The sequence below is a fragment of the Cottoperca gobio genome, chromosome 10, assembly GCF_900634415.1.
Source record: "Cottoperca gobio chromosome 10, fCotGob3.1, whole genome shotgun sequence".
NCBI lineage: Eukaryota > Metazoa > Chordata > Actinopteri > Perciformes > Bovichtidae > Cottoperca > Cottoperca gobio.
The window spans coordinates 25,298,849-25,323,546 of record NC_041364.1 but is presented as its reverse complement, the minus strand read 5'-3'; the positions used below and the strand labels follow the sequence as shown (position 1 = coordinate 25,323,546).

Sequence of the window (24,698 nt, the reverse complement as noted above, 5' to 3'; positions counted from 1 at the left end):
TCGGAGCAGCGGGGGCGGTATTACAGTCACTTTACCGCACCGTTGTGACGAAAAGAGAGCTGAGCCAGAAGGCAAAGCTCTCAATATACCGGTCGATCTTCGTTCCTACCCTCACCTATGGTCATGAAGGCTGGGTCATGACCGAAAGAACGAGATCACGGGTACAAGCGGCCGAAATGGGTTTTCAAAACCTGATGCCTCCATTACCCACAATGCAACAGTGTCAGAGATTCAGGTGTGATATGTTAAATTGGCTGCAGCTGAGATGAGCAGGGCTACAGAGACCGGGTAAGATCACTTATTTCTAACTTGTAGTCTTCAGACCCAACCAACGCTGACCCAAGTAACATCACTTGAGGACATTTATCTGGACACACAAAAGGCTTTATACAACTTTTTTCAGATATGCAGTAGTACTCCCCAACACCTGGAAACATACTAAAAGTGTAATATTGGTTTCTCAAAAACTTTTTTTTCTTTTGGACCAGCACAAAGGCGTTCCCTTGTGGCTAAACAAAAAGAGGGGATCCATCCGGAGTCAAACCGTGGATGCTAAAGCAGTGGACAGCTCCTTTTTTTCCTATTTTTAGGTCTTCCTGGTGGAGTGGACACCTGCAAACAATGAGCAGGACATGAATACTATGACTAAAATGACACTTTTCATTCATATGTGAATTTGAAAATACACGTGCAAACAGGTAGATAAAAACATGTGATCCTGTTATCTATATTAAAAGCCACCTGTATTTCCTTTAGGATCATGCCAACATTTAGGTTGATACATTATTTGCACTGTATTCAACTGTCCTTGCTGCTCCAGATGTTGCCAGAGACATTTAGGGTGTACCACAAAGTAACATCTACCTGACTATGAAGTCGATTATAAAGCCTTACAAAGTGGGGTTGCCCTTCATCTGTTAATTAAAGCTCTTGTGAAGTCATTTAAATACATGTTAAAGGAACAGCTGAGCAGTTGCAGCCTCTGAACCATCAGCAGTGTGGTAAACTAGCTTTGCTCTCACAAAGGCTAATGCTAGCTGAGTTTAACACAGCTTTTTTATGGCTCAGCGCTAAAGTGGAAGCTCCGGGGCATTTTGTCTCCTTCCATCCTGCTGCCATCCTCTCATCAGCAGTAAAAGCCCTCCATTTACAGTGCTGAGAGGGAATGTAGTGTGCCACAGGGCAGCGGTTACACAGACAGATTACCTGCAAATCCCACCCAGGAGGAATGGAGAACAGCCACATCAGCAGACTGCACGCCACACACACATACACACGCACTCACACACACACCCTTGGAGTAAGACTTTAACCACACCAGGCTGCAGAGGGCCAAGCAACTTCATTCCGGATGCAGGGAACAAGGCGCTGCTGCTGCCTGGCTAATGTGAAATGTGACTGGAGTACCACAGGAGAGTTGGAAGCTGAGGGAAAGTCATAATAACATTTAAATCAAAGGGCAAATGTCATAATGTTAAGGGCTGGACCATCTGCATGCTACACCCGGGCTGATAGAGGGACACACCAACCTGACACAAAAGATGGGTTCTTATTCAAATCTGAAATATATTTTATGCCAAAGTGATTATTACATCTGCAGAGTCCACTGAAGAACCCATTAAAACTGGAAGCAGATATGAATCACAGGTCAGATACACGCATTATGTTTCACGACCTTGGCAGAGGTCTGCACTCTCCCAATAACCTTCCAGTTGTCTCTGTTTTTAGCACCGACGGGGCCCTCTGGAAAACATTGGAAAACTGCACTAATCAATATTGTATATTACAACTGGATGAAATAACTATATGTACTGTGAAAAGTGTTGCAGTGACAAACTCACAGCGAAGGACGACCATCTCTGCAGTTTCAGCCTTTTAACTTATGTGTGTTTTGCAGCATGTGGTCGGCATCTTTCAACTCTCTTTGGTTGAGGACAGACTGGCTTGAGGGCAGGTTGATCGGATAACAACCATATTTCAATCTTGGCCTTTTGGCAAGTACTAACAGCATAATTGTTAATTAGCCACAGCGAAGCGCCGTATGGTTTTAGAGTTACTGAGGAATTTAGATATTAATATAATTCTGGATTAACACATGACATAAAACAACCTTGGTTGCTGCTGTTATTTATCAATTTATTTATGTCTACAGACTTCCTGTTTATTGGCACGTGTCCTGTGGTTAAGCCTTTTATATACAATATATATTAATAAAAAAAACATTAGTCCAGACAATGTTTGTATCATGTGCAGTGACTCTGTCCCGACACACACTTAGTTTGCAGTGTTTACTCTTACATAAATAATCAATAAATAATGCTCACAAAAACAATGACAACAAATTTCACTTTTTTAACATAAATGTCTATCCTTTAATAAAACACAATATATAAACTCACATTCAGCAGAGACATTTAGAACTTTCAGTCTTTGTCCCAGAGGAGTTTTGGAGAGTACAACAGCAGTTTCCCTCTGTGAGTTGACTTCAGCTCAGTATGTAAGCGATCTGAGAGACCAAGCAGGGGATGGAGTTGTTGTGAAGTGTTACTGCTCAGCGGGGACGACAACCAGGAGGATCTGCACGGTTCTGTTGAAGGAATCTGGGGACACAAAGGAAACCAGACAATGACTTCATCTTATGTTGTATAAGGTGAAATGTTAGACACATATTAGCATCGCGAAATGAACGTGATCTGTTAGGGATATGTTGCTGCCGGTTTGACTCACTTCCTTCCTTATCTTTGAGTTCTTAGGCCGGGGAAATGGAACTATTTAACAATTCCATCCATCAAAATCTGGTTTTCAAGTGACTTTCAACCATTAAAAACTTCTCCACCGGTAGAGCTTCAACCCCTTTTGTTAATCAGCTTTTGTAAAGTCAAACATCTGGAATCTGGAAAGAATTTTCTTTAAAATAAATTGTAATGCTACTACTCATCAAACGATGTGGTAGCTGGTTACATTCTTTACATTCGTTGGAACCTTTGGAAAATGGCAAAAACATATATTTTTTAAATATCTTTGCATAGTTTTTCAACTTTAATTTTTACTAAAATTATTATATTAATATTATAATATATAATATAATATTAATATAATATATATGTGGTATTTGCAGCTAATATGAGCTCTTGGCTAATGTGGGTAACCTAATAACCAACCATTTGGGGTAACATTTTTAAAAGTGTGTTACTTCTGAAAACAGAAAGCTTTCCTTATAAGTGTGTATGTTTAGTGTACATTTTGTAAAAACATAAAAGAAATGTAATGTGGTACTGTGTTGCACAATGGAGAAATCATGGGGGTTGTTTTCTCAGACATTCTGCAGCTGCCTGTCCGTGCCGAGGGAACGGACTCGTATGTGGAGTACTGCTTTAACTCTGGGTTACATGAAATACAGGTTCAGCGTGACCATGCATCCCATACATGATCCATCTATTCTAGTTTGTGCTGTTGAATAGGTAGTTCTATTGTATTTGCAACTATTAGTTAAGACTTACCTAATGCCCTCTGAAGCCACTTTGGTCTCTGGTCAAAGTAAATGAAGATATAGTAGGCTGGGATGCCAGTGAGGGAAATGGCAAATCCAATCCCTGTGTTGAACGGGTCCGAGTACAGAGACAGGAAGACCATGAAGAAACATGTGAAGCAGAACACCACTGGGATGAAGAGCGGGACCTGTGGACAGGTCAGCAGTGATGTCTGTTATTACATATACTATCATATACTATATCATATACTGTATGTCAACTGTTTTTGGAACTAACTCATTCACATGTTCCTTTTGAACACAAATAAAGATTTTCTCAGCTAAATGAAACAGCTCCAAGAACAAGGTGAGTTACTGTGGAATACAAAGAAGTTGAATGACTTGTATTATATAGGTAACACAGTGTGGCACACATTCAGATTCAGTAGAGCTACAGCTGTGAACAGCTGTGGAAACACTGACCTTAAAGGGGCGGGGGAGGTCAGGTTTTGTATATCGTAGGTAGATTAAACCCAGCACCACCACACCAATGAACAGCCACCGCAGGAAGCTCATGAAATTTAACAGGCTGTAGATGTCTCCTACAAACAGCTGGAGCATGGTCATAGGGTACTGCAGACACACACACACACACACACATATACTTGTTTTTACCATGGCCAAATAAAATATTCCCGTTTGTGATTGGCTGCCAGATGTCGATTAAAATCTATTATCAGGACACCTCAAGCAAACTGTATGTAGGTCAATTGCTTAAAGTTTAAATCTCAAAGATCTCCGTTTTGTTCTCTTTGCTGCCACCTATGGTGATAAGTGTTAATTGCTCTATCGCATCTTGTGAATTACCCTGTGAATGTCACCACATTACCTCATTCGGCGCTAGATAGTGACTTAACCGATGTTTATATAAATGACACTGTCCGAGAGTTTTACTTTAACCATATGTCAGCAGGCAATGTATAGGAAACCATAGGAACGATACTATGCTGTGCAATAGTTACCAGCAGATGATAATTAAGAGTATGTTGAGTATTATTTGTTTCAGTGCTGGTAATGATGTTGTCATTAAAGACTTTTGTTAAATACTAATTGCTATTCGCTTGTTTTCAATAGTTGTTCATTCATATTGGAGTATTACTGATATTCAGTGTTGTCAGTTCCATGTTACAGTAAACTGACCAGTATGAGGACAGAAGCCAGTGGAGTGTGTCTGCGGACGTGGATCATAGACAAAACCTCAGGGAGATGTCCTTCACGTGAGGCCACGTAGAACATTCTGGTGAACGAACACACACACACACACACACACACACACACACACACACACACACACACACACACATTTTAACAAAAATGACATTAAGAATGTAGTTAATATTGAATTGATTTATGACTAAACCAAACTCATTATAATCTTACGTTATGAGATTATTTGCAGTCTAAGGGAACTGTATGTTCACAGACAAACAAAGAGTATCAGTAACCTGAACACTATTAGGGTACAAACTACCTGTGCAACTTGCTCATGTCACTGTACACACCACAAACTCTCTAATAGTGGCTTTTGTGAAGCAGGCATATTTTTTTTTTCTTATTATTTATTATATTATTATACATGTATTTTGTAATATTTTAGTAAGAAGCTTTTCTGCGTCTTTAAATTAGCTGTTTTTGGATTTCTGTTAAGCTTCTGTTGATAAAACTCAACACTTACAGCCAGTAAAGAGGAAGCATGTCTGTACCTTGATAAGGCAAAGAGGCAGCCATTCATGGAGCCATAGCAGGACAAGGCCACAAACACCGGCACCGCTATCGAGAAGTTCCCCATCAGCTTCTCTGCAAAGGTCTGTGACGACAGAAGCAGAGGGAGACACAGACAGAGAGCAAAGTGAGCGTTGAGATTGTAATATAAGGATGAGATAAACCACCAGCATATGTCAGCAGTGTATCTGCCCACTAACTCATGACAAGGTATGTTATTCATTAATTTCACATCATGATGTATAACATTATTCACAAGATCTTGCTATCTTATCGGTTAAGAAACTCTCCATTACCTAGTGAAGAATGTGTCACATCTTAGATAAAAAGTAGTTAGCTTGTTGCTAGTAGCGAGATCGTCAAGAAATAGCTCCAACATGAAAGTCCCACTAAAACATCAAACTGTCACTCTTACATTTATGTTTGTGTACATACATTATAAACAATATGCAACATGGTTATTAGTGAGCTTTACAGCTTTCGGTAGGAGTATTTTTGAGACAGAGCTTGGCGAGCTGTTTCTCTCCTCTTCAGTCGTCCGTGTTCTCACTCCAGATCTGTAAAACAAGTGTATTTCCCCAAATGTTGAATACTTCTTTTTAAAGGACAAAGCTCTGCCGTGAATGTATCTAAGTCTCCAGCTATCAGTTTATTGAATTGGGTTTTGTCTTATTTTATTAACTGAAGCTGGTTTTATACAATTAGAGCAGTTGGCAGGGCTGCTGGCAGTAATTGTCATAAATGGGTCATGCAGAAGTAGGAGCAAAAGCTGCTTATTATTCATGAAGCCATTCAGGGCTGATTAATCACAGCCCATGCTTGTATGGATAAGCATGGGCTGTAAGGGGAAATAATTTGAATTTGTCTTGTATTAGTAGTTGTATACAAAAGGACACTGAAACGATTCTGTCACTTAACATTATTTCTAAGCAAACACTCAACAATGATGCAACACTATTTAGTATGCTTGACTTCTATTTTAAAACTGTTAAATATTCCTAACTGAGCAGTGAGGCATTAAAGAACCCAAGTTTCATGCATTCCACCTACTTAAATTGCATTACTCCTGAAAAATATGTATTTTACTCAGTACAGAAAACACAAAGATTACAATGTGTGCAGTTATGTTCAGGGATTTATAAAAAAAAACAGGTCTCCACCATGAAATTTATTTCAGTTACATTTTATTTATATATTGCCAAATCATTTGAAGTTATCTCAGGGCATAAAGAGCAGGCATACACTGTACTCTTTATAATGTTGAGATTGAGGAATGCCATTGTTTTTGTTCTGTTGTCTTGGCTAGTTTTTTTTAATAATGTGCCTTTTGCCATGACCTGCTTAGGAAATTGTGAAAGGAAGTGGACCAGGTGGAAATTATTTGGATCAAGTGGTTATTATAATCCTATTACACATAGAGGTGGTGTGTCATCCGACCAGAAACCAACAGAGGTCAACAAATAGACTCATTAGGGTAGCCACAAAAGAATGAGAACAAATATTTTACTTTCACAGCATTTTGCTCAAGTCGAGAACATTACAGTACAGCACATTCTGTGTGACAGTCCTGCTTGGTAAATATCACTGGGAACATGTTGTTGTACATTCACCAGGTGGGAAAGAAGTTGGGTAGGATAAAACCTTAAACCTTAAACATTAAATGTTAGCTAATCTCCCAACAAAGAATAGCTTGGTAAATATAGTAATCTCACGTTGGTCACTGAAGTTACAGTCCTGATACCCTCTAAATCCATCGTCCACACAACCTCACCTGTGCTTTGTGTTCATTGACTACAGAGTTTCACACCACAGTTCCCTCCAGGCTCTTCACTAACTAAACACTGTAGTTCTTTTCAGGCTCGTCACAATATAACACACAAGGACAATTATCTGAATGTAATTCTTCCAACTCTTCAACTCTTCCCACCTACTACCCTTCACACTCTTACATTACGTGAACATACCTTTAATTTATGCGGTATAAAATGATAATAATTGTGCCTTGAGGCTAGACTCCTCAACTCAACCCAGACAACTTCTCGACAAATTAAGTTTGAGATGTAAACTTTTTTCCATCTGTCTGTGAGAATAAAAGAACAGAGTGTAATTATTGTATCACATCACAGCGTTCTAAGAACAGATAAATCCTCTTAACACCTTTCTTAAGGCTCTCCTATCGCTCATCCTACAAAGGGCAATAAAAGTAACTGCATTAGAAAAGATCAGAGATCTCTTAGTGAATGAGTCTTCCCCAGCTAGAGGCTTACAGTAGCACTGATAGCAGTCTGCAGTCTAATAAGCAATGATGACTGTTATTAGGGGATGTAGGGGATGTAATTAGCATTAACAGGGCTGGGCTGGAACAATCACATTAACAGCTGCTGGAAAGCTGAGACACTTTGCTAATAAAGTAAATGTTAAGTGCAGGAAGGCAACCGCGGTGCTTACATTAAGAGTAAACATCACTAACAGCAGAGAGGTGAGACCTCAGCTCAATGCTTTCAGTAGCACACATCACTGCAGAAGAGCCAAGGCCGCAAATGGCAAGAACTCCAAATCTAAACTCTGTTGACAGCTGGTTACTTTTCAAATGTAAAGAATAATACCTGGGAAACAAGAGGGACAGTAGTAAAAGTCCACATATGCTGTCATAGTTGTGGCCATATATTGCTCAACCCTATTAGGATTCTTTGTCTTACTTCTAGGTGTGCTCTAAATGATCAAATACCCATAATGTGGGGGATTTGGGGTTTTGGGAGTGTATTGTTACCATAGTCAATCAGTTAGCTGTTGGCAACAACTTGAGCTCGTTTTTTAGCCTCTATTTGTTTTGACAATTTGGCCCGATTAAAAGGAGATGAATAAACATGTATCAGTTTTTTTGCAATGTACACATGGATGTACACACTATCCTTCACACTCAAGAAAATGTAAAAATTGTGATGATTCTGTCAAGTTATGGAGATGTAAGGAGCATCTTTTTCTCTAGGATTCATTTTTTCCTAGATGTTTATTCGCAGTGGAGCGAATGAAAGGAGATAATGATATCTTCTGGAGGTGTAAGCCACACCGAATCTAAACAATGTGTGTTTTGTGTTGACAAGAAATCCAAATAAACGGGCCAGACTGCAATAACTAACTCTTGTGTTATGTTATATAACCCCCCCAGTGGGTTAACTGGATGCACCATATTAATGGTGCTGCTATTTTAGTTTACACTAAGATATAAAACATGACCTGACTAGTTCAACAAGTCAATCATTATAATGTTTCAGTTAGCCAGGAAATAATATTTTCATTCGGACAATATTTTTCAGGCCTTTCCATCGTGGTTAAAAAGTATTACAATATTACAATTACTTACCACAGCGACCGCCTCCGAGGCCAGGAGCTCCTCTGCTGACATCACAGTGTAGTACGCCACATTGGTCAGCACATAGCAGGAAGTCACAATCCCCATTGAGATACAGATGGCTAATGGCAGAGTCCTGATGGCAGCAGGGATAATAACAGACGCAGTGCACTGTCATTCACATGTCATTCATCTCTATGATGACCTCTACCTTTCCCTTTTCTCTGCTTTATTCATAGAAACAAAAGAGTGTTGCTGGGGGCTATAAATGCACTTAGTTAACATATTTCAGGAGGATATACTATACATAGTCAAATAAATGCTGCTATTCAAATCATCATGGCCAGCACAAACAAGTGAAGGCTGGGAATGGCCAGCACTTTAACACTCTAACAATGTTTTAGTCTCTGAATACTTTCTGACTTCACTGCTGAAGGATTAATCCACATTTAGTGTTCTACTTCGTAATCGTGTAAATACGTGAATCCTCTTTTTCTCATCACACATGTACACAGCACAGCACACAGTGAAATGTAGTCTCTATATCTATAGTGTGACTCATTGATGTATTTTTAATAGTGTTAATTATCAATGGACAACCATGGAGCTCTATGACACAGGGGAAGAAGCTATGTCACACTTTGATACACACACAACTTGTTTGGTCTCCACCAACTCCTGAGAAAAATACATGGCTCTTTATCTGCTAAATGCTCCACTATGTTTGCTGCTGAGCGGCTAGTGTTCAGTGGGTTTAGCCTGCCTAACCCACTGAACACTAGCTGCTCAGCAGGAAACCAGGTTAATGAGAGCCATAAGAGGGAATCAATACAGTAAAGCTGCAGACCAAAACAATGAGCTGAACAACACTAAAATGGTGGTTGGTGGCCTAGTGGTCTAGTGGTACGGCTTCCAAACAGAACAGGTTGTGAGTTCAGTACCAGGGCTGCCACCATTGTACCCCTGAGCAAGGTACTTAACCCTGAGCTGCTCCAGGGAGACTGTCCCTGTAGTTAGTTCACTGTAAGTCGCTCTGGATAAGAGCATATGCTAAATGACCTGTAATGTAAAAAAAAGCTCTCCGAAGAGCTGGAGAGACCTCTTTGTGGGTTAATCACTATGATCGACTCTGAAAGGAGTTGATGTTGTTCATACAAAAATATTGATTACTTAAGGATATGGTATAATTTAGCTTTGTGCTGGGGAATATGTTCCGTTAGGGTTTAAATTCAGCAAATACAGATAATAATAATACAGCCAACACATGAAAAAAACTTGCCGCTCAGGGTTATCAACCTCCTCTGTCACAAAGTTCAGATAGAACCTGCAAAAGGAAACACATATTGTATTACCCACATTCATTAATACATAGTAGACCATTTGTAATGGATGTAGGAATTAAGTGAAAACATACAAATTGATATACAATAAACTGAGACCGCCTAAGATTATGTTTGATCATGTGCGTGTGTGTGTGTGTGTGTGTATGCGTGTGTGTGTTTGTGTGTGTTTGTGTGTGTGTGTGTGTGTGTGTGTGAGGACCATACCTACCACCCAGCGTATGCATACATCCCCGAGTAGAAGGCCAGTGGCATACCAGACAGCTTCACATTGTTCAGGTCAAAGGCATTCTCAAAGTTTTTGGTCTCTCCTGCAAACACACACACACACACACACACACACACACACACACACACACACACACACACACACACACACACACACACGGACACATTTCTTCTTGTTGAACTTGTTGAAGCACCCTAAATAAATAGGGAATGTTGCAGCAGTTTAATAATCTGTGCAAGTAGTTCTTACACAAGACCAGGAGTGATCATAGCCATAACAATAACAATACTAATAATCATAAAAGTAGATTTAACAATAAAACACGTGAATGGAGGAGTACTCTTACTCGTACGCCTTATTAGCTTGGATAAATAGATTCTTCTGTATGTCAGACAGATTAAATCCCTCTCAATGTAATCAGTGTTGTGTTGAATACAGGAGCTCACATTTATGAACAAAAACTGCTCATACAAACTGTCTAATGGGACAATAATGCATTGAGTTGTTGAAATACATGAATAGTTTGTAATAATGATCACTGTGTGAAGGAATGCAGGGGTAAATACAGATATTACTAGTGTCAAGTTAATCCGATAGAGGCACCCTGGGGCAAAAAATAGATAAGGGGCCCCATTTGTGGTAAATTGATATGTATTTAAGAATACGCATTAAGTACATTTTCATAACACAGACAATCATCCAAGACTCTCCTGAATGGCCTTATCATTTGAGTTGGTATTGGGTTTTTTGAGGTGGATATTCCCAATCAAATTTGCAATCAATCAAATGATCACAAACCAACTGACACACAATAAATACGGAGCCTCCGGGGCCCCGGGAGTCTCAGTTACCTTCTGTATTAAGTTGTGTTAAAGAGAGCTGGATGTTTCTATAATAAAATGAAACTGGAGTCTGCAATTTGTAGAGCTCAGCAGGTATCAGGCATACAGTTTAGGGTCAGAGCATGAACAGCTGTAATCATCAGGATCTGGTCGTGTTGTTGGCTTAAGATGGTCAGCAGCTCAAGGAATGTGATTAATGATTAAGAGAGGTCATTTTCAGTAACATGTATATATGATATGTAAAGACTATTCCAGTTGGGTTTATAGCTGAGGTGAAAATTCAGCAATATCGCACGTGTAGTAAAGCTGTATACACACAGGCAGGTTTTATAGTGTGGTCCATAACTGAGGGTGCAGGGCCTCTTATAACACCAGCTGTGAGTTGTTGCTTGCTGTGAGCAGCTGTGTATCATGGCCCTCAAGGCTTCAAGGTTATATTTACAGTGCATGTTGTTGTGTGAGACAAAGGAAGTGTTTTAATTGTTACAGCTGAGCATTATGTGTGAAATCTGAGAACGTTCCTGCAAACAAATATCCAACACTTCATTTCCGCGCCAAGGATCGGCTCGACTCCACTTAGCTCACTTTTGGAGCCAGTTCCTCTTCTCTATTGCTTTTTCCACTGCAGATAGTCGACGCTCAGTGTAGGCAGGATTCTCAGCTGATCGCCATAGCGACGCGACACTCACTGAATCCTCTCTTCAGCAACCAAATGTCTGCACTACGTCAATTGTACGGCGTACTGTACGATGTAGTTTATTTCAAAATCTGGGTCTAGTGTAACATTTTTTTCCCGTTATTAATGGTTGCTTGATATTTAACAAAGTCGTGTTTGTGCTGGCTCTCCCGTGTCTTGATGATTCTCTCTGACCAATCAGCAGTGGGGGTATTTTTCTTATTTCTTATTTCGTATTTTTATATTATTATTATTATTATTATTATTATTATTATTATTATTATTATTATTATATATTATTTCTTGGGGGTATTTGGGGCTCTAGTATGGTATAGTATATTGCTAATAGAGGCTTTTAGAGGTGATGATAATAATGGTGGTGATGAAGTGGCTTACCTTTAAAGAGCTGGTACATTCCAGGCACTATGATGATGACAATGACCAGCAGTTTGCTGAAGGTGAGGAAGATTTGAATCCTATTTGTCCATGTAACGCTCATACTGTTCAGGTACATAACAGAAGCTACAGGGACAGAGAAAGAGAGGCACACATTTAGGTTGCTATTGCGCAATTTTATATTACACAATTCCTGTCCAGTGACAAGTAGTGTGTCCTTCATGAGCAGGATGGTGGATGGACAAGGGGCATGTCTGACTCAAATGTGTCTCATTACAATTCAACAGTTAATGATCTTTTTAACTGTGTTTTATTTGCCTCACATTACCCGTACCACTGAACATAATCTTGTTTTGATCATTTGTCAAGCGCCAGGGTTGATCAGTTGAGATCATTGAGCAACTATAACCATTGAAAACCTGATCAAACCCCAATCCACACATGCTGCTCTTTCTTGTTTTGGGGCTGACTGTGACAGCTTGCCTACACTGCCACTGAAGTAGTATGGACAGGTTGTCAGTGTTGCAGATCTCAGGTCTGTTAAAACATTCTGCTGGCCCACCTGGATCAAGAAGAGCAGAGAAAAATGAAAGGTTCCACACCAAAACCAGTGTGTACGTCATTTAATGTGACTTTGCTCTTCGGAAAAAGTCTATTTTGTATAATCTTTGTGATTTCTGTAACTCTTTTGCAATTAATTCCGTTTTGGATAATGTGTCCGAAGGTATTATAAGTGCTGTTGATGACATCAGCAGGACTACGTGCTTGTTTAACACAACATGTAATTGTCGTGTTGGCCGTATGCCTGGTGTAGGGTGGAAACGTTGCCTTTTTTGTTCTGGTTTGGAAGCTTTAATCCAATACTCTCCATATGTTCTTTCATTGAAGTTCTTATCCTGCACCTGGTCTAACTATAGGACAGAGTGGGCACAAAACGACAACATCATTATTCAGTTAAATAAAGTATTCAAAATGACTCATGAATGTTGCTTTACTGTGATTGAGATTACAATAGGAGGATTTGATTTGGGCTTAGAAGCAGCACAGTTGAGTACTTTCTTCCCTGAGCTATCCAGTATCCAGCCAATGTCACTGTAGGTTGTATTATACATGCTGGTGCAGTTGCAGTCATGTCTGTTCATGTTGTGGTCTGTGTTTTCATTGAATGGACAGGTTTGGTAAGATAAAGATAGTCATGTGAACAGCTGACATTGTCCTCTTCTTCCTCCAGTGGTGGGATGTAACTAAGTTCATTTTCTCAAGAACTTGAGCTAAATGTATTTCAATGCTGTAGTTACTCTGAATATTATTTACATACAATGATCAACCAAATATAAAAGTAAAATGCTAAAGTGTCAAAAATAATGAACCAATATTATGTTTGATCATGTCGTGTGTGTGTGTGTGTGTGTGTGTGTGTGTGTGTGTGTGTGTGTGTGTGTGTGTGTGTGTGTGTGTGTGTGTGTGTGTGTGTGTGATGGCTGGTTTGAAGAAATACACTTGTTGTTGTAATCTTGAGAAGATGCAGTTTGTTGCTAACGAGGTCTTGAGCTTGACATTTCCTGAATAGATAAAGCTTAACTGACATTTTTGTAACACCCTTTTTTTGCTTACTATAAATATTTTTCTTATGATACTTCTGTCTGGTTAAGACAATCTAAGAGAAGATGAAACTGAAAACAAAAAATAACAGAGAGCAAGTGTTCCAGGCTGCCACTCATACGGCACCACAACCGTAATTGTACTTAAGTGCATTTATAAATAAATTTTCCTTGTGATGGAGTATTTCTGACATTGTAGTATAATACAAAATGTGTTATTTTTGCATTTTAGCCCCCCTACAGTTTCAGAGTGCACTTCACTTGTACACTGCTATCGTAAATATGGAGAGCTCTTACTTAACACGAGCATATGTTATGATTACAGAACTTATATTTCTTACAAATGCTAGCAAGACAACAACTTTGCTAATATAGCCAAACATCTTGTAAGTTCAACAACACAAGACATAGCAAGCTCTCCCTTCTCTGTGAGTCAGTGTAGCATCAACATTATTTTGAATTTATTTTATGATAAAATAGTTCAATAATGTTGCTTTAAGTTAAGGACAAAAATATTTATTCCACCACTGCCCTCCTCATCATTTACAAACATTTCAAAAATATAACATCATTCCGACACATTGTCACGATGACATATTAATGTAACGGTAGTCTAGGTATACATACGTACTTATGCTGATGGCGGTGGCCAGTTTGACAGCCATGGGGGGGGGGACACAGGGCATGAACAGAGGCTCCAGGATGTACTGGCCAAAAGCCAGAGAAATGACTGCCATTGCTGCAGGCCTAGAGGAGATACACAGACACACAGGTAGACACACAAACATATCAATAGCATGGGCTGCTACAACTGCAAACATATAAAATATTACATTAAAGGTAATGGTACAGTGCCTGTAATCAATGGTTTTACTTTAGCATTGAAGCAAAGAACTACATGTCTACAACTACAAAATGTCTCACTCATGATGATGATATACACAGAATAATCTGTCAACACAGCAGCTCTCCGGAGTGTCATCACATCTTTCATCACATTGTATTTGTTTTGCAGTGAGTAAGCTCTGATATACCCACAGTACACGACCTGCTCAGCAGCGAACAGCAGGCAGGCTTTTCTCAGGAGTCGGTGGAGACTAAAACAGAGCTAAAAGGAGTCAGTGGACACAAACGTAACTCCAAAAAGAATGTTGCTGTCTGCTGGATTTGTAATTAGCCAGCTCTCTGCTAACATGTTATCAACTGTATATGTCAGTTCTCCTAACTCGACGTCTGCTTTTTACAGACTTATATAGTATAATGTGGTAAATATTATATGGAATGTTCTTATATGGAAAATAATAAGCATTGTGTCTTATGTGACCACATCACATGACCAACTTCCCCTTCTGTGATGATAATTCAGCCATCTCCATGATAACTGAGCAATCTCCACTTATTAAGACACCACTCAAAATGTCTGTCAAATGTCTGTCGAAGTGTAAGTAGCTAGTAAGTGTAACTTGAATTCAGGTTTTATTTATTTTTACAACTTTCATGCACAGGTTCATCAGCCACCATAACCCCACATCTCCATGTTAGTTCTGTTGTAGCAGCTATTATGCAGTTATTCAGCCCGTGTGTGTGTGTGTGTGTGTGTGTGTGTGTGTGTGTGTGTGTGTGTGTGTGTGTGTGTGTGTGTCTAATATCTGATGGGCAGCTATAGGCTTGGCTTCAATAAGAATCAAATAAGGTTGGCCAATCCCACAGGCTCATCTTATGGCTCATCAGTGTTTCGCTCTTCATTTCCCACAACAGCCACTGAGCTGCTGAAGCTAGGGAAATCTCTCTTTGTCTCCCTCGTTCTTGTTTGCGTTCGCTGCCTCTGTCTCTGTTCATTTCCCATGGTTTCCATTGAGTCCCGCTAGCCCGAGGCCAGCATAAAATTGGGCAGCTCAGGATAGCCACTAGACTGTTTATACTATTCGTCTTGGCTGTGTACATACACAGATGTGGGGTTATGGTGGCTGATGAACCTGTGCATGAAAGTTGTAAAAATAAATAAAACCTGAATTCAAGTTACACTTACTAGCTACTTACACTTCGACAGACATTTGACAGACATTTTGAGTGGTGTCTTAATAAGTGGAGATTGCTCAGTTATCATGGAGATGGCTGTGTACATACACAGCTGCATACGGAGCATTTTCTCACTTCACTGGTCTAAACTAAACTCAGTATCTCACCTCACGAGGTCACAGCCAGATAGAGCTTTTATTTGCTTCCTACATGTGCTATGTACAGCAGTATTCAGCTCTGGTTGAGAAGTTTCTGTGGACGTTTTGAGACGTTTGCACACCCTGCCTCTTTTGTAATGAAAGGTTGTATAAAATTGCATGGCGCAAAAGCTAATAAAACAGACCCTTCAATTTTGGAATCTCATGGTTTTTGGCTCCCTCAAAGGTTAGCACTGTTAAGAAGCTTTGCAATTTGGTTAATGGCGCAAATTCCTGTGATTTGTGTGAGTTTACCACAGTTGAAAGGTACAGGAAAGATTTTTATCCATCAGCAATCAGCTGTTTATTGATGCATCCTGCGGTGACGTAGCAAGATTAGCAATACGTTTTTTAATTGTGCTACTGGCCACCTGACAAATATAAGTCCAATATTCACTCTCTTTTAGCTTTAGTTTGGTCTTCACTAAACAGAAACGGCAGGTGGTTTGAAAAGCAGAACTATGTGAGAGTTTGGAAAAAGGCAGGCACAAAAAATACTTGATGCTATTGCAGAATCTATGCTAACCCTTTGTGTGTCACATACACCAAAACCACGGCCGTAGCTGCCAGCAGCTCCTCAAAGCACGCATTACTTGAAGCCTGACATGATGGATTTTCGTGGTATCTCGTGGATCTTGTGATTAGGGTTGTAATGGTGTGAGATTTTCATTGTATAGTGACCGTCTCCAAATACCAGGGTTTCACAGTATACGGTAGTATTATTATTATTATTATTATTATTATTATTATTATTATTATTATTATTATTATTATTATTATTATTATTTACAGTTAAAATGACCCTTAAAGGAATGAGAACAGAACTATAAACCTTATTTCTTCTTTAAAGCATGTAACTATAATATGTTGTATAACGAAGGCATGTTAGTTAGTTTACATATTAGCAGCACTGTAGTACGTTATATTACCTACTAAATGAAAAATAACATCAGCTGTGAGGTCTTAAGATGATGTCCTATGATTATCTACAATTAAAATATACTGTAGGTCCTCTCAGCTCCTGTCTGTAGCTTCAACTCTCACACACACTCATTTATGTCATTTTTTTTCAATACCGTATATAAGCAAATGCACACGGTATGAAAACCATCAATTATAATATCTCAGTTATACTGTCACAACCTTACTTGTGATATCACAAGAATTCAGCTGCCCTGTAAGGTGAGGCCTTCCCCAACTCCTCAGAAATATCTGGCTCTTTAACTGCTATATGCTCCACTATGTTCAGCTAGTCTCTATGTCTGTGTCTGTCTGCTGTTTGCTGCTGAGCAGGTAGTTTACAAATGGTTCATCAGACTGATGAGAGCGCTGACAGTGAACCAAAACAGTAAAGTCGTGCGCTGCAAAACCAAAACTATGAACTGAAATTTTTTAAAACGCTCCTTAGAACTGAGGGGAACTGCAGAATTGGATGATAATTCTGTGTGGAGTGGAATGGAACCCTCTCACATGACACATCGTGATTGGACCAATCGTGAATATAAATGATTGATTAATGCAGATTCAAGGTTAGGTTCAGTAAACTCGAGGTAAGGAGGCATACATTACCTTATAGCAATGAGATCAGCCCATAGCCTTATGAAAGCCATCTGAGGTCCAAAGGCTTCTAGTATATATGTGTAATGTCCACCAGACTTTTTAATACAAGTCCCCAGTTCAGCGTAGGACAGGGCTCCTGCAGTGACAGAGGGGACGGATTAGCTCTGGCTCTCAAACAAGAAGGCAGGCACAGAATAGCTGTTAAACTTTCTCAGCCACATCTATGTATAGTCCTTCCCTGGGCCCCATGATCCCCCAGATATATGGCTGTGGGAGCCTTTCAGGATCTAAACCCATAACTTAAGAAAAACAGATTTAGGTGAACAAATTTGAATTACAAGTTAAGGGAATAGGAATAAAGGAAAGCAGGAGAGGGGTTAAGGAAGTGTATTTAAGGATAACGTTGCTTGGACCTTTCATTACTGCGCAAAAACTAAAGGATTTAAGGATCCTGCACCAATACATGTTGGAATACACAGATGTGCACAGCATTACTTCAGCGCTGTCTCCTGCAGCACTGGTATTTCAACTCCTGGTGTTGATATAATGTTTAGATAGTAATATAATGACAAACCTAATCGCTGCCTGTCTTGTGTTTTTTTTATGTTGTTACATGTACTTTATGTACCACACCGGAGTCACAGGGAGGAGGTTTGGGAGGATGGAGGATGTAAAAAGAAACCAGAGACCAGTCTGACTCCTGTCTGTGGTAAGATTAGGCCACAAAAGCACTTTGATTAAGCCTAAAGTTAAAGTTAGGGAAAGGTTCGTAGTGCCTCATGCCTCAAGACACTGCTGACTTTTTCTGTATTGAACCAGACCACGATGTTCACCGAACTTTAACCAAGTGCTGTTTGTGCCCAAACACAACCATACAATTATTTAATAATGCTGTATTCAGAAGATATTGTATTACAAAATGGGATTATTTGGTGGGATGCAAATGAAACATATTGTCAATGAACATTTTACTGATACGTTCAGTATCAACATTTTTACGACTTGCCAGATACATTCATTAAGATTTCCTCATTCTGTTAATAGAAAATGTAATCTGGGCTTCATTACGTTTCTCTCAAAATGTATTTGCTACAAATGATAAACATCAATTGTAGGAGAAAGGGTTGGGTATTTGGATGTATGTTTAGCTTTGATTGCTGACTGCTCATAACACAGGACACATTTCTGTTGAGTGGGGAACTTCACATGAGCAGTTCCTGTGGATTGAACAATAGACCAATTTAACCCTACTGTGTTCTGGACACTCCCTTTGAAGAAACAACCTGCAACTCAACACATTGGGGAATAACAGTGTACCTGCTTCTCAGTAGAGAGAGACTTGATTATTTATTCAGTGTTAGTATGTAGAGCTATAGTAATACTTTCTTTCATTTTCAGAAACATAAGTATACTATCCTATGGCTGTGTATTCCTCTACTTACAACGCATGTATGACAGTGTGCAAGTCTGTATTTGTTTCACATTCTTTGATGGCACCCTAGATGTCTTTCCCGTTTCCCTGCCCTGTCTGCAGCCTCAGGGGCTTTAGGACTGGCTACGCTAGATTAACACTGTGGCAGAGGTTTCCTCTTTGGCCCATGTTTCGTCCAGATTAAGTCCATTTTATTTATACAGCCCAATATCTCAAATTTGCCTCACATGATTTTACAAGTTCTACAGTATATGCCACCCTCTGTCCTCGGACCCAATTGGGATAAGAAAAAACTCCTCAACAAAACACTTAAACAGGGAAAAAATGGAAGAAAGTGCAACAGAGGAGAATCCATCTCCCAGGACAGACGGACATGCAATAGATTATGTGTGTACAGAACAGAGCAACATATTAAAACTACAGTTTGGACAATCACAATGAGAGTAATATAGTAAACATTAACACGCTCCTATCAAGCACACTTCACACAGCACTTTATAAATTGTAGCTTAATAATGTCCTTATGCATGAGACCAAGGAACTAACCAGTTCTCCTCTACCGGAATACTCTCGCCAAGCTTTTCTGTGTGATGTCAGTTTATAATTATTTCATGAAACACAATTGTTTAGTACCATATGAGTAAAATACACGGAGGCCAAAACACCTTCCCTGGGCCCCCTTGGTCCCCCTAGATTTTGACACAAAGCCTCTCCACAAGACGATGCCACAAGAGAGAAATCAGGGTACTAACATGCATTGCCTTTATTACACTAGTACACTGTTTTGTTTGAAAGTTACAAAAAAAATTCTATTTTGCATGTAAAAACCAAGATCAACCGTTTTGTAGTGAAATAGGATTATTGTTTATTATTAGTTCATTAGGTTTTAAGTAAAAATAGAGTACTTTTATTCTATTTTTTTATTTTTTATAAATGTGTTTTGGAAAGCACTCTCTCTTTGAATAAGACATTTGGTGTGTCACATATGTAGACTTCTGTTTATCCTTTTCTTCATTTTTTCTCAGTAAACATATGTTGTAACTTCCACCTCCACCAGAACCTTCCTATTCAATGTAACTCTCAAAGTAGAAAATACATATTTTTCATCTTCTGATCCACCTGAAGCAACTCACCGAAGAGTGACAGCACACCGCAGGCGATCCACACTATCAGGGACATTCCTATACTGCCTGAGTGCTTCAGGATGCCCTTTGGAGAGATGAAAATCCCGGCTCCGATGATGGTGCCGATGATGATGGAGATCCCTCGGAGAAGGGTCACCTTCTTCCCCAATCCCACTTTCCCTTCATCCACGTCCTGCAGTTTCCCCCCAGGATCTGGTTGAGTCCCGTCCTGAGAAACTTTATGTCCACTTTCTGTGACTTTTTCATCTTTTTGAGTAGATGCATACCTTTTGGTCATTTTTTAACACTGCCTAGCACTCACAAACACACTCTTTTTTTGGAATGGACTCAAAGTGTATTTTGCCTGGGATCTGTGCCTCTGGTCTCGCCCGGACCAACTCAGCCTGCTTGACTGGTGCAGGCAAAGTAACAAAACTAATCTCTACGGAGGGAGGACATCCCCCCTCTCTCTCTCTCTCTCTCTTGCATTGTGGTGGGGTGTGGTTCAGAATGTTAAAGGGAACCCAGGGTTGACTTACTTGGAACAGATCCACTGCAGCAACCCACAAGTTTATTTGTATAGCAACAATTACAACACGTGCAGCTCAACCTTCCTCTTGAGGTGGTGAACATGTAGAAACACTGAAGAAAAAGAAACAGAAAAAGAGAAAGAGGGGTAAAAATAATGCATTGACTAAAATACAGTGTGCAATAATGATTAGGATACCTCTACCTTGGAAAAATGTCTAAAGGTTCCTTTAAAGCAGGGGTGCTCAAAAGGTCGTTTGCGAGTGTAGTGCGGGTAGATCGAGCACCGTTAAAAAAAAAAAAATTATATATATTCCCTCAACGGAACCCCGCGAAGAGCAAATGGATTCACTTTGCTTTTTACTGAAATGTCCCTACAACTCAAAAAGTCTCTCAGCGAGGGTCCGTATACAGGGATTATCTTCAAAATTAAGTTCAAGATGGTAAAAAATAGCACATGTTGACAGCTGAGGAACTGGAACCAGATAATGTTTGTCATTTTCTTGGCATTTCTTGAAAATAGTGTAACGTTTTCTGTTATAGATTCATCAACTAATCAATAATCAGATTATCTAAAGCACTTCATTAGGTCAAAGTGAATGTGTGCACACCTGAAATGTTGGTAATTATCACTGCATAGTATATATGTGTGCACAACCACAGTAAGTACAGTAGGTCAGTGTTGAAACAGGAAGTGGATCTGTAAACTGTGATAGGTGTTACAAGTAGTTTAACTAACTTAGATGTTTGTATACAACCTGCTGATCATCCGACTGCTCATGTTTCTTCACCTGCTAAATTTAACATTGGTGCTCTATTCTGAAGTCGCAGCAACATCTTGGAACTACAATATTATCATAACTGATGGCTGCAGCCACAAAACAAAACAAATGTGTCCTATCAGGTATATTTTGACCTGCAACCACACACAGGGATGACATATATGTCTATTATGACATGTAAAGCCATTAGCAACCAATGAAAAAACTGCAAGCTAGACTCCAGCAGCTCAAACTGCTGGATATCATGTTCCAGCATGAATGATTAGTTGATTTACTTTAGGGTTATTGATAAGAGACATGCCGTTCATTTCTGTGGTGCGCTGCTGACTGCAGAATGTTATACTGTATGTCACCTCAGCACTGTCACAGAGGGTTAACACCACAGTTAGAGCATCAGGTAACAACCGGTTGCGAATAATAAACGGATGTCTGCATATAAATACATCATCTATAGGCCACGATTTTGGCATCAGAGGCGTTCTGGTTTCAGTTTATAGTCCGATTGTAGTCCAAGATGAATTGATCAATCACGTTTGAGCAGGCTTTGGTTGCTCGTAGACGTCAACTCTACTCCAACTCCATTCCCGTGTCGAAAGAGTTGCTAATCGGACTGTAAACAATGAGCAGTTTACGTTAAAGGAAGTCTTTGCCTGGATATCCGCTGGATACACCGAAACCCCAGAATTTGTCCCTTTTGTCCCGACAGACTGATCATCGCCAGACTGATAGTTTATGGGTTCCGAGATTGTCCACAGTCTGACGCAAATAAAAAAACTTTGTGCAATTTGTCTCCATATGTATTTAGTCATATGTTACTTTCTGTGTTTCCTTTGAGTCAGACTCAACCGGTTTGTTTATTTGTTCATTTGAAAAGCTGCTGACTCTTACTGTTTATACAGTGTTTTTGCCAGACCTTGTTTCCCCAAATCCCTGCAGCAGAGACCTATAGAGCTACAATGGCCAAATGTATTGGAAATATGCCAGTTTAAAATATACCAGAATGTTCCGTTAATTCGAACTGCTCCTGACCACTAACCTTTCAGCTATTGGTGACAAACAAAAGGATTTTAGTGTTCCTGTCTATACCAAGGTGTTTTTTGGAAGAGGAAATCCAATCTTCAATTTTCCAGGGTTTCTAGGTTTCCAGGGACTGTGGGAACCTCAACTATATACCTTTTATTATGTAATTAGAAGTCAGGTTATACTGCATACTGCTTAGGGGCAAGCAGATACAGGATCAGCTCCGCTCCCACTAAACAGTAGTTGCAGAGGTGTAACAGAAATACAACAGTATGTTGCTCAACTGACTATAAAGTTTGCCAAACCATGTGTGAGATAAAGAAGCTGGAGGGAGTTCAGGGCCCAAGTCATACATCTCTGTGTAAAGACAGAGGTTCTAAGACACCCTCAAAGGGAAAAATACTGAGTTCATTACACAACAGTGTAATGTGTACCACCTTCAAAACCCTTCCCATCAGTCATTTAGACGTTGAATGGGTTAATAACATAGCAGCCTGGCCCAACATCTCCAGCCAGGGTAATTAAAGCTCTGAACTGAGAGCTTCTGTGACATTCACAGCTGCTATCTGCAACCCTTTATAAAATACCTGAAATGCCAAAGTTGTGTTTCTGCTTGTTTGGGTTAACGTTGGAAACATCCACTTATTACTTACTATCATTGTTGACTTTGCAGGTGGGGACTTTATCAACCGGCCACCGCTTGGGGCTCCCAAATAAGCGAGGCCCAAATAGCTATAAATATAGTATGTTTTTTATTAAAGATTATTGTCTTGGGCTTTTAATGAAATGGGGAGAGAAGGGGGCATGAATGTGGGTCGCCCACTCTACCAGGTGAGCTACTGGGTCGCCCATATAATATAATGTTTAGATATCAAATGTATATATGATATATATTATTCTTCATGATGCCCTACAGGTGCTACTTCGTCATTTCAAATGTGTTGTGATTACTTCATAAGGGTTGTATTTTTAAAAACTTTGTAAAGTTCTTCCAGAGCCACAGAAGTCATTATATAACAGACTGAGTGCCCCTCTAATATGCAAATTAACTATAGCTGTCATATTAATGCAATACAGTAAAACGTCCAATGTATTCATGTTGTCACGGTGGGGAAAACGTGAGGACCCAATCGTAGAATGCAAGATGATCTTTTAACAAAAAGAGGACTTTATTCCAGGAAAGCTTTAAAAAAAATGGCAAAGTAACAAATAAAACCAAAAATACAGACCAGAGGGTGCGACGAGGTAGCCACGAGGGGAAACCACCATGTAACATGAATCACGACCAGTCAATGAACACTGGGACAGACAGGGATATATAAACACCTCTAAACGAGGGAACGAGACACAGCTGGGAGAGAAAGGCAAAATACACAGGAGGAAACTAATCAACAATCACAAAGAGAGGGAAAACACAGACACCGGAAGTACAACTAGACATGACACAAGGGGAAGTGAACACTTCAAAATAAAGTGCAGCTTTAAATATAGTGCTCGAGTACATTTACTTTTTTACCTTTGGCTGGTCCAGTGAGCAGTTCATGTTAGAGAAACAGAGGAAAATCAACGATCTGTGACTGTAGCCAGGACCATCAATACCCTCCTTAATACCAATAACATTCTCAATTAGGGAAAGAGTGAGAAAAAGGCCCAGAGGAGGCCCCATCCCTGCCCTGGGATCCCAAATCACATAATCTGTCCGTGACCTCATGTTAGCACAGCCATAACAAGATGTTTTTTTCTTTCCGAAAATAAGTGAAGGAAGGTATGTTGCGTAACTCTCCACCTGGAAGTGTGTTTATGGCAAAGCATAATCATGTGCGTGCTGGTGCATGCGTGTATATCATTGGACGAGTTACTCACAGGAGCTTTCAAAATACAACTGCCACTGGTGACCGACAACAGGAAGAAAGGGGAAAAAGGGTGGCATGAAAGGGATTTTCTGTCTTTTGTTCTCACTGTGTGGGATGAAAAGTCTCCTTTCAGATTTGATACACTCCCCCCTCAACTAAACACTCGTGTCCGGACAAGCGTCTAAAGGCAGGAGAGAGAGAGAAACAAAAGAGAAGCAGACACAGAAGTACTTGGATGGCTTTGGGTCTGACAGCCTTCCCACTACCCATTCTGAATAACCAGGCAGACCAAGCCAAGGACACACAGTCACCTCTCGCAGAGTCTTTCATGTCTTGTAAGGAGCCCCCTTCCCACACATACATTCACTACCCCTCTCACATTCACCCCACCATCCCCTATCAAGAATCCACAAAGACGTCTCTACATAATTCTTACAGTGGGAACACACAGCTGGATGGAAACACTGACAAGCTGGGTGTGATCATAGTAGATGAT

At 39.8% G+C, this 24,698-nt stretch overlaps 1 protein-coding gene across 1 annotated transcript; it reads right to left on the bottom strand.

Annotated features, from left to right (window-relative positions):
* Positions 1-2,365: 2,365 nt before the first annotated feature.
* slc7a11 (solute carrier family 7 member 11) lies at positions 2,366-23,623 on the bottom strand. The gene is made up of 13 exons (XM_029441450.1): positions 23,579-23,623; positions 20,029-20,661; positions 17,473-17,599; positions 14,319-14,434; positions 12,087-12,212; positions 10,155-10,254; positions 9,883-9,927; positions 8,616-8,739; positions 5,233-5,336; positions 4,670-4,766; positions 3,953-4,102; positions 3,501-3,678; positions 2,366-2,600 (listed from the first exon to the last, which is right to left on the bottom strand). The coding sequence occupies exons 2-13, from the start codon at positions 20,315-20,317 to the stop codon at positions 2,545-2,547; spliced, it is 1,512 nt and encodes a 503-aa protein (XP_029297310.1). The 5' UTR covers positions 20,318-20,661; positions 23,579-23,623; the 3' UTR covers positions 2,366-2,544.
* Positions 23,624-24,698: the final 1,075 nt, after the last annotated feature.

What these genes read in the sequence shown, in the direction of transcription:
- slc7a11 (XM_029441450.1), bottom strand. Translation starts at nt 20,317, where the DNA reads ATGACCAAAAGGTATGCATCTACTCAAAAAGATGAAAAAGTCACAGAA. An exon ending in CGGTGTGCTGTCACTCTTCG is followed by an intron (nt 17,600 to 20,028) that starts GTGAGTTGCTTC and finishes CTGTCACTGCAG; the next exon opens with GAGCCCTGTCCTACGCTGAA. An exon ending in CCTCGGAGGCGGTCGCTGTG is followed by an intron (nt 5,337 to 8,615) that starts GTAAGTAATTGT and finishes CTGTCGTCACAG; the next exon opens with ACCTTTGCAGAGAAGCTGAT.